At 45.2% G+C, this 10,358-nt stretch overlaps 2 protein-coding genes across 2 annotated transcripts; both read left to right on the top strand.

The window, feature by feature from the left end:
* gid4 (GID complex subunit 4 homolog) lies at window positions 1-4,206 on the top strand. Its single transcript, XM_040191053.2, has 6 exons — window positions 1-434; window positions 911-970; window positions 1,502-1,609; window positions 1,982-2,083; window positions 2,179-2,309; window positions 2,407-4,206. The coding sequence occupies exons 1-6, from the start codon at window positions 210-212 to the stop codon at window positions 2,468-2,470; spliced, it is 690 nt and encodes a 229-aa protein (XP_040046987.1). The 5' UTR covers window positions 1-209; the 3' UTR covers window positions 2,471-4,206.
* Window positions 4,207-6,890: 2,684 nt separating this feature from the next.
* noxo1a (NADPH oxidase organizer 1a) lies at window positions 6,891-10,281 on the top strand. Its single transcript, XM_040192090.2, has 8 exons — window positions 6,891-7,117; window positions 7,228-7,308; window positions 7,402-7,471; window positions 7,569-7,752; window positions 8,077-8,267; window positions 8,367-8,498; window positions 8,635-8,752; window positions 8,855-10,281. Exons 1-8 carry the CDS (start codon window positions 7,052-7,054, stop codon window positions 9,666-9,668), a joined length of 1,656 nt encoding a protein of 551 aa, XP_040048024.2. The 5' UTR covers window positions 6,891-7,051; the 3' UTR covers window positions 9,669-10,281.
* Window positions 10,282-10,358: the final 77 nt, after the last annotated feature.

Genomic DNA, 10,358 nt, shown 5'->3' with positions numbered 1-10,358 from the left:
TCAAGCCGAGCACCAGTTTTCCAGCCAATGACGTTCGAGGAAGCTGGAGTCTGAAATGGACCGTTGCTGCGTCGCACCGCGGTAGTCGGTCCACTGACAGCTCACAAAATTAAGCGAAGTCGTGGGACCTCGGGGACTTCTTGCCGCTGGCAGACCTTCTGTCAGGACCCCTTCTCCGTGCTGCTTGGGTGTTCTCAGTCATAAAGTTCATGACGGTGGCTGACGGTGACACTTTAGCGCTCATCATGCCCGTGCGAGCAGAGAGCCTCAGCAGCGCCGGCTCGGCCTGCTCATCCTCGGCCTCTCTTGTTCCCCCTGCCCCGATCAACACCTTCCAGCCCGGGGCGGCCTCCTCGCTGCTGTACAGCGGCTCACAGTTTCAGGGTTATCAGAAGAGCAAAGGCAACTCCTACGACGTTGAGGTTGTTTTGCAGGTAATGTGTTGTTGACATGAAGTTTTCCTTTTTGTTTTCGGTTAGTATTGTTTTGTTGTAACATTGGTCAGCATATTTGTAGCAGTAGTTGCTAACTTAGCTCGCTACGGTTGTCATTCGGTACGCTGACCCAATTTGGCAAATGGACTCCGGTACTACTGTGACATTTAGAACTCGGACCTACTTCCATGTATTAACGGTACAGTCACATATCCTGCAGCAATGTTACACGTATTACCAAAACACGCACGTTAGCATCTCGTCCAACTAGGGGCTTGAATGAGTGGGATTAATCTACTAGAATTTGACTTTTGACAGCGATGTCAGCAGCTTCGCTGACAGAAACCTGCACGGTTTGTCTCTGTTCACCGCATTAAAAGACAATCGTTAAAAATGAACAATAACTATTTCTGCACCAGTGATAGCGGACCGCTTGAGATACACAGTCATGTTATTCAACGTCAATGTGTTTGCAGCATGTGACTGTGGAGGACTCGTATTTGTGTGGATACCTGAAGATCAAAGGCCTGACTGAGGTGAGCTTTAAAACCAGGCCAGATTTAGTAAGACTGACCTTTATTCTGAGCACAAACTGGTTTCTGGAGTTAAACGAGTGGGAACTGGTTTGTGCTTGCATGGTAAAAAAAACAAATGCTTAGAGGTAGACGATTGTAATGTGAATGTAGATTTAACCTCTTATTTTAGGTTTGCTCTTCCGGTCCTTAACTTAACTATACTCTTTTATATAGCACACACAAAAAAGTGCTCTCTGTATTAGGTCAACATGCACAATGATGATGATTCTCTTTAATATCTGATTAGCAGCACAGCTAGCTGAAGTTCTTCGATCCTAATATCGAGATATTCAAAACGTGGAAAACCTGCTAATAAATCGTAGTTGTTGCATCGGAGAAAATTTAAATCATCCCCCTTGTTTAGCAAAGTTGTGTATTAAGCACCTTGTAAGCATTTTAAAAACAAATGTATATTTTTAGGCAAATTCTTTTGAAGCAAAGTTGAACTACGATTCATGTATCCATTTTCTCTTCCCCGTCTGTGTGCGATAGGAGTATCCAACTCTCACGACATTCTTTGCTGGTGAAATAATCAGTCGAAAAAGGCCTTTTTTAACCAGGAAGTGGGACGCAGACGAGGATGTGGACAGAAAGCACTGGGTATGTCCGGTTATTTAGGGTGATTACTAGCTAATTGATCCTGCAGCTCCTCATGTAACGGGTTCACTTTGTATCCTTGCGTCTTCCAGAAAAGCCCATTAATTGCAACGTATTGTTTCGCCTTTTCAGTTGTGTTTGGCTGCCTCTCGATAAGCATAAAATAGATGAAGCCAGGCGCTAGCAGCACTTATCCCTGTATTGTGAGGAAGCCCCATGGAACCTGTTAGAATAAAGTCTATATTATGGAACATTAGACCGTCTCTGTATTCTATAAGCATGTTGTATTGATCATTTTCATGGCTAAAAATTGCTTTCCGACATCGAAGCACATAGCTTTTATTCTCTTACCAGTATGTTATGAACCCTCACCAGGGCAAGTTCCAGCCTTTTTCCAAATATGCCAAAAGCTTCAACTCCGATGACTTTGACTATCAAGTGCTGGACAACAGCGATTACGTCTTCATGAGGTGGAAGGTTAGTATGTAATATCACATAATCCCATAGTCTCTGTCTGTGCTTGTTTCGGCATTGGGCTCTAACCTCCGCTCTCTTCTTGTCTGCACCCCCAGGAGCAGTTTCTAGTACCAGACCACACTATCAAAGACATCAGCGGTGCCTCCTTCGCTGGCTTCTATTACATCTGTTTCCAGAAGTCCACAGCGACTATAGAGGGTTATTATTACCATAGGAGCTCAGAATGGTAACTACCAAATATTGCAAACAGTGGCAACCTCTTTTGTCACAGTAGTACATGTTTCTTTTGCCGATGTGACTCTCCGTCCTCTTTGCATCTGCAGGTACCAGTCTTTAAACCTAAACCATGTCCGTGAGCACAGTATGCCTATTTATGAGTTCCGGTGACGACTGCACACGCGAGTACCGAGTCAAAGAGGGAACAGTTCCCGCTGCTCTGCGGTTCAATGGGATGGAAACAACGGAGAGTCCTTCAGTGCCGAGATCAGAGCTGACCCGTCTCCCTCGCTGCAGGGACATAAACCGTGGTCAGCCTCTCCTGTGGTGGACCGACCGAACGAAGGCACCGAGAGGGAGCAGTTTATAGGACGGTAAAGATCAGTGGAGGATACACGGTTCTTGCGGCAACTGTAGAGCTATTTACCTCAGATTTCATCTTTTTATAGTATTTTGGTCTGTTTTTGTTTTGTGCCACCTGATTTCTTTGCGCTCTCAAAGAATCCGTCTTCCTGTTGTTGCACATTGAAACATGTTCCATTCTTTTTTCCTTCAGTGGAGAAACATAATTGCCTTTCAGCTTAGAGCTGCAAAAGAAAAGAGCCTAGAGGGGGTGTGTTTGTGAGAAGAATATTTGTTTGCCAAGGCTTAATTTACATCATCTAACATCCCCTCCGACAGCCATGAGCAGTAATCTACTTTTTTTATGCAAGGTCGTTAGGACCGTGGGTGGTGGTCTGGCGTTCAGGGAGGTGTTCTAAGGGGGAACGTAATGAAACCAACAGTGTGTGACGGTCGGCTGTGATGGGAATACAGCAACCATGACCCCCTACAGGTTGTTAATAATCAATAACCAATCATTTCCAAGCTGCTGCTTTTTCAAAGACAATGACAAGTCTGCAAATGGCTTCATATTAAAAATGTCTATTATGCAAACCCACAAATAGGGAGGCTTTCTAAAAACGCATAGCTTGTTTTATTTCCAGGAGATTTATCTTCTTCTATTTTTATTATAAACTTCTTTGAGTTAATCTGCATAAGAAAAAAAAGAGATACCGTAGTAATTACCAGCTTTTGAAGCTCAGACATGTGACCATACATTCCAACTCATTTATATTAAAACATGTAAAGTTGGATATTAATAGTTGGGGAATAATGCGGAGTTAGCCTGGTTGGGTGTGTTAAGATATGACAACACAACAATGCAGTGATTTGATAATCTTCAACACAGTCCAGGGATAAAATCTCAATTTTATTTCTTAGTTTTAGTCTGGTCACATTTGTCCTTTTTAATATTATTTCCATCTTCAGTTTATTTGTGGCTGGATGAGGAACGCACAACAGTTGAACGTAAACAAGCAACACACAACGCGCTTGTCTACGACGCGTTACTATTTCATCCTCGGCGGAAAATGTGACAGATAGAAAAAGCACTTTTTGTGGCTCACGGAGAAAAGTCTAGAAAAACCTGATGCCTTAAAATTTTAAATTGTAAATATCAACGACAAATTAGTAGGTAAGTAATGTTTTTATTTGAACAAAATCGTGAGAGTATATTTCTGTGTTTGGGAGAACCTGCCTGAGGAGCAGTTGATGTGGAGTTGTGCGGGTGCGTGCATGTACTCGCTTAGAGGCTTCCAACAAGGGGGTGTGTTGGGAAATGGGGAATAATCTTTTCTCTTTTGTTTGTATGTGGATTGCAAGTGTTGCAATCCAATCGTTGAAAAAAAACTTAATTACTTTTCTTTTTTTTATCAATCATGTAACAGAATGAAAATGTGCAATGTCAGAGAAACAGATGTTTATTTGTGAGTTTTGACTGAATACACTTTATTAAGAAAAAAAAAGATGTATGATAAATCTGCCTCATCGTGTGAGGATAAATAAAGAGTGGGTTATGTCATATAGATATTTGTCTGTATTGTTGTTTTATATGTATTTTTAGAATCTCAAGACGGCCTCCATGAGACAGGCGAGAAGCATTTGGGAGCGAGGGGGGTGAAGAGCAGCAAAGGTTACCGGCTCAATCTGAACCGTGCAGCTATGTGGTGATGTGGGCATTCGACCGCTGAGCCAGCGGTTTAGTTAAACACGTGCAGGAGGTCAGACTACAGAGGTGATAGCAGTCAGCACTAGAGGTCACTGGTGGACAACTAACTGGTTCAAAGTTCTTTTTCTCCTCCAAGGCTGCTAACCATTCAGACCTCTCGGCCTTCAGCAGCACTTACATGTCTCTGACGCGGTGTGGGTGCAGTTAAGTAAATCAACCAGTGGTATGAAAGATAAAGGAAAGGGAAAGCCCCCCACTGCCTGAATAAATGGAGGCCGGGGTACAAATATCTGAAGCATATCCCCCCACAATTATTACCTCTCCTCCTGTTTATCATCAACGGAAAGTATCACTTAATAGGGAACTTACATCCCAAATACTTATTGTATAATATGTATTATTACATGTTTGGGTTTTTTACGGTGAAGTCCTGTTTTTGTTTTAAGGTTCCTTTGAATGGTTTATATCGGGGAGATTTACGCTTCTCCTCGAGAGCTGTATATAAACACTCGTGGTTTCTAACTCCTTTACTCGTCTTATCTTCTCCGTCGGTCAACTTCACTTCAGGTGTCCGGCCCGCGACTAAATATCATATTTTGTAATCATAACTGGCCCGCCGGTCAATTGAAACCACGCGGCTGATACTTATAAAGTCGCGACGAGACTCGCGACTTCTCCGGTGGAGGAGGGGGGCGGGGCTTCCCAGCGCGCAATCGCAGCAAGGGGTCGCAGGGGAGACGTGAAGCGGGTGTTGAGTTGTGTTGAATTGTGGTATCATAAGTATCGGGCATCGTGATGTCTGTGGCAGGTTTTTTTAATGTCGGCCCTCTCTGTGATTGAGTTTGAGCTGCTGCGGCACTCTCAACTCTTGCGTCACGAGCCACGAGCCGTTTTGGAGCGCGAGCGGCCCGTCAGCAGGTAACACGTAAACCCTTTAAAGGTGGAACCGAAAAGCTTAGTGAGACAAAGGAGGGGTGTCTGGAGCGAGTGTTTCAACATATTAAACACCTATGACTTATTTGTGAAATTACCGACTGGTGACACAACTTATTGTTTTGTTGTACCTTCAACACTCCTACGCAATCACACACCCAGCATGCATCACTCCTGATACCACTTGTGTTCTCACCACATCGTATCTTCTGTTCCGTCCATTTCTACAATAAAGTTTATACTAATTCTACCCTACGATTCCGGTGTCTTTATTGTGTGGTCTTTCTCTGCTGACATTCATTCCTTAAGCTCCTGTAGATCCGTGTAACCATATGTAGATACAACCAAACCATCGGAGTCAGGCATATTCATACCTGCCTCACACTGTTACAATAGCCACCATCATTGTATTACATCCAGGCAAATTGGTGGATCCAAATGTGGTTTAAAAAAAAATATTCTGCAATGTCCATGTTATCGCCCAAAATCATTTGGGTGTTTGGGTGTAAAAGTGTATGGGTGTTTTTTTACCCAAGGAGGCCACTGACTTGAGTAGGTAAATACCAGCTGACATTGGATCGGTATCCTTATGGCTGACACACCCTAACCCCTAGGGGCCATTCAGGGCCACCAGTCACCCTGATCCCCAGAGGGGGAAAACATGCTCCTGGTCCTGGGTTCGACATGCAGAAGTTGAACCCAGGACCTTACCACCGTGCCGCCCTATTAGTGTTTTAACTCTATACATTTTCAAGACTAAAGTTCTTAAGAATGAGTCAATGCTGCGTGCATCAATTCAATTCATTTTATTTTGCATAGCCCAAAATCGCAAATTGCAAATTTGCCTCAGAGGGCTTTACAGTCTGTAAACATACAACAACCTCTTTCCGGAAACCCACCATCGGCACAGGAAAAACTTCCCAAACCCTTCCAAGAGGGATAAAAAGGGGAAGAAACCTTAGGGAGAACGTCAGAGGGACCCCACTCCAGGGATGGACAGACTACAATGGATGCCATGTGTACAAAATGAAAAATGTATAATACATGCAACTCCTATGACAGAAATAATTCTAGTTATTGTGAGTAGTAATCACGTTTCTTGGTGTACGTGCTGCAGGTCACGCAGAGCGGAGGAGACCGTTTCTGTTGCCATTGGAAAGAAATTTGCGTCGGCATCCACTTCCTCCTCTGGCTTTAGTAATGCTGGGGTGATCAGTTACAACTTGTGGCAAACAATAATTAACAACTCCGACTTAATGACAGGAGAGGCTGGAGGGTGTTGGAGTAACATGAGAAACATTATTAGAAAATACCGCTCATATCATTTGACCTCTTCTTACTGGAAAGGGAATGCATCTGTCTAGATTGAAAAAGTCAAAACTGAGATTTTCTGATGTGATCGGCCTAAATAAAACGAACGGATGGGACCTCAAAAAAGAAAAATTATTTGAATAATCCCTCGTTCTTGTGAAAGGACTGGGACGCGTCCACATCAGGATTGCAAAAAACAAACAAGATATCAAGTTTCCAAATGTCTCTTAGGGGAAAGGCTGGAGTTTTTATTTTTATTTTTAGCTATTGTTTGGACCGCCCCCTCCTTCCAACCCCTCCTCCCTCCCAGTGACGAGAATCCATTGTCTGCGTGTCTGACGAAACTGCGCCTTCACCGCAACGAAGGATTAAAAGCAGCTGCAGAGCGGATCTGCGCCAGTAGCCTACCCGGTCCACAGCTGCAGCTCACGCCCGTGCATCCACTCGGTCGGTTCGTCATGGAGGTCCAGCGGTATCCCATCAGCATCAGTCTAATCGGAGTCCTGCACAAGCAGAAGTGCAAAGTAAGTGCACGCAGAGACTTTTAAAACATTTTTAACAGGTGCCTTATTTTGAGGGAAAAAAGTAATACTCTGCGGTGCTGGGTTTCACTTTTGCCTTTTGCCTTTTCCAGATGTATATGACCTCCGTGCTTTGGTCAGACGAGAATGAGATTGTAGTTTACAGAACCTTTGTGGATTTCAAGAAAATGCACGTAAGTAGGAAACGTTACACGTCTCCTGATTGTTGAGCGTGTGCACGTGTGGTTGTTGGTTGCCAATAACCGTTACCGATTTCTATCTCACAGAAACAAATGAAGAAACTTTTCGACAAAATGAAAATGAAAAGATCCGACAGGCTCATCCCCAAATTTCGAGGTACGTGTTGGTGAATAACCGCTGCAGTCTGTGCGAGTTGCAAAGCGCATTCACGCGCTCTTTGGATTCGGACTTCAAGCTTCCCGTGTGCTTTCAGACAAGATGGGGACTGGCAACGTGCAGAAGAAAAGTCCAACCAAGTCCCTCCTGCGCCTCAAGTTACTGCAGAGATATTGCAATGAACTTCTGAGCAGCGACCCGCAGGTCTCTCAGTGCCCAGACCTCATCCAGTTCTTCCACCCCAACGCCGATGACCTGCAACCGGACTTCGCCAAGAACAGGTAGCTGAAAAGTATTTAGTGTTTTATGTGGGGATGCCTTTGGCCTTTTTGGGGTCTATCGAGCCCAAAGAAAACACTTGATGTGACATTTTGTAATCCCTAAATTATAACTGATTTGATAAAGTATGCATGCACATGATAAAACAATTCATTTGAAATGTACCTTATTTATCCTTGTTGTTCTGGTTTTTAAAAACGCATGCACCTGCATAATATTGAATGTTGCAGTATCAGCAGAGGGATCCTTAAAAAATAACCTGGTAGATAAGCATGCTGTTAGATTTGTGTGTTGCTCCAAATTAACCTGCGGCCTGTCCTCATTAGCGCCATGGTCTTGCCATCGGATGATGAGCTCCGTGCCGATGGAGCACCGGTCACCGGTGGCAACGTGACCAAGCCGTTCGTCACAGAGACTTACAGATGTGTGGCCGTCTACGAGACCAAAGACACAAAGAACAAACCTTTCAAAGTGGCGTTGAACGAACAGTTGGACGTGCTCATCAAGGACAAAGCGGGTGAGCGAGCTGCTGTGCTAAAGAGTCCTGTCCGTGCTCGGACCTTCATCCACCTGACGGCACGGATAGATTGTGAAGTGTTTGGTTGTGTTGCCTCAGGGTGGTGGCTTGTGGAGAATGAAGACAAGCGTATGGCCTGGTTCCCCGCCCCCTACCTGGAGAAGGTTAAGGAGGACGACGACGACGACGATGATGAGGATGAAGATGACTTAGACGGGGACTGTGAGAGAGGTGTGTGCATAGTTCATTTTTAAGTTTGACCAAATCTCAAGACTGTTTGCTGTCAACGCCTGGCTTATTCGCTGACCGTGTGCGCGGGTTTAAAATGTCATGTCAACATGCTACAAGTGATTTCTTTCCCCCTCAGGACTGCGGTACACTGCAGTGAAGACCTACAAGGCCACCAAAGACGACGAGATAACCGTGCCCATCGGTTCAGTGGTGGAGGTCCTGCAGAAGTCTGACAACGGCTGGTGGCTCATCAGGTATTTTATCTTTTGTAAACCTCATCCGAGCGGCAGTAAATATTGCATTTCAAAAGGAAGTTCCCACAGCTTTAAACTCCTTCATGCCTGAACCCCCTGCAGGCACAACACTAAAGCGGGTTACATCCCCACCATGTACCTGCAACCCTACAAGTACCCTCACATCCGCATGACCGGCAACCACCAGGCCCGCCGCTCGTCCTCCCCGCAACCAATCATGTCCCAGAGCTTGGAAGTGCAGCAGTCCAACCAGCTCAGCCTCTCGCAAGGAAACCTGCTGCAACTTCCAACGATACGGTCTTCCACTCCCAAACCGGACCAACCGCGACGGGAGAGATCAAGCTCTCTGGATATACTGTCCGAAGAGCCCCTCTCTCGGCCTGACAATAGCGCCGCTGCCGCCGCCATCGCCGCCGCCGCCGCTGCCACTGCCGCCGCCGCTGCTGCCGCCAAAGCCGCTGCCGCTGCCAGCGCCGCTGCCAGCGCCGCTGCTAAGGTTGACCCCGTGCCCACGATTATGGTGGAGATGGAAAATGAGATGGGCCGCCGCACGTTGAGCCCGAGGGCAGATAGCGAGGGAAGCTTTTCGAGCAACAGCGACTACAGCGATGACCTCAATGCTTCCTGGGAGAGCTCCACGTCTTTCAGCCTCAGCCAGAGCTACAATGAGCAACAGCTGCGCGGGAGCATCACGCCTACCCCTGTGGCGAGTAACCGCCTGGACCCACAAAGCATTAGGCAGGGTAAGATGATGCCCAGCATCTCCGATCCCAACCTCTACAAGGGCCCGACGGCACCCACGGTGCCACCAAGACCGAAGACCAAGGAGATCCTCTCCCGGTGCACCACCATCACCCGCAAGAACGCGGCCAAAGGCAGCCACTCCCCCACCAAGACCGAGATAATAGGTCACTGAACTTTATGCCAAGAGGCCGCTTGATCAATAAGAAAGTTATCTTGTGCTGTGGCCAAATGACTTTAAATGCAAAGTGTGTCCTTTTGTGTGACACTTTTGACTGGTACTGTAGGTCTGCTAGTGAAAAAATGATGCTACTACAAAAATACCACAAACCAGCTTCAATAACTGCTAAAAAGTAAGCCAGAAATCCGGGTGTAGTTACGGATTCAGACCCTAATCTGAACACCCAAATAAAGACCATTCACTGTTGTCCACTGAATAATATATGAGGGATGAGAGGACTCGTATCTGATGGATTTGGGAAAACCTGTCCATGCATTCTTTAGACTTTTAAGATTTAATTGACCGTATTGATTTTGAAATGTCCCAATGTTTTAATGCTTTTTATGTGGAGACCTTGCTGAAATGTATTTACTAACACTTTTGATCTAAAGGTTTTTATTTTTATTTTTTATAAATGTATTTTCCATAGTGGAAACCCTGTGTTGTGCCTTATACGCATCTTGCTTGCAGGCGAAGGTCCATTGTTCTGAAGTGCCTTCATTTAAGACTAACAATTGGGGTGTGTGTAACTAAGACTGCATATACACATAAAGTCTGATCATGTCAATTCTGTGTTTTGGGTTTTATTTTCTCAAGTGAGAAACTAGGTTTTCGAACATTGACTCCTTTTATTTAGAACAAATG

The sequence above is a fragment of the Gasterosteus aculeatus genome, chromosome 11 (genome assembly GCF_964276395.1).
Source record: "Gasterosteus aculeatus chromosome 11, fGasAcu3.hap1.1, whole genome shotgun sequence".
NCBI lineage: Eukaryota > Metazoa > Chordata > Actinopteri > Perciformes > Gasterosteidae > Gasterosteus > Gasterosteus aculeatus.
This window is presented reverse-complemented; position numbering and strand designations above follow the sequence as displayed.

Bases quoted from the DNA above. Each gene is read 5' to 3' on its own strand.
- gid4 (XM_040191053.2), top strand. From the start codon at position 210: ATGACGGTGGCTGACGGTGACACTTTAGCGCTCATCATGCCCGTGCGA. The intron at 971-1,501 runs GTGAGCTTTAAA...TGTGTGCGATAG, and splicing joins AGATCAAAGGCCTGACTGAG to GAGTATCCAACTCTCACGAC. The intron at 2,084-2,178 runs GTTAGTATGTAA...CTGCACCCCCAG, and splicing joins ACGTCTTCATGAGGTGGAAG to GAGCAGTTTCTAGTACCAGA.
- noxo1a (XM_040192090.2), top strand. From the start codon at position 7,052: ATGGAGGTCCAGCGGTATCCCATCAGCATCAGTCTAATCGGAGTCCTG. The intron at 7,118-7,227 runs GTAAGTGCACGC...TGCCTTTTCCAG, and splicing joins TGCACAAGCAGAAGTGCAAA to ATGTATATGACCTCCGTGCT. The intron at 8,499-8,634 runs GTGTGTGCATAG...TTTCCCCCTCAG, and splicing joins AGACGGGGACTGTGAGAGAG to GACTGCGGTACACTGCAGTG.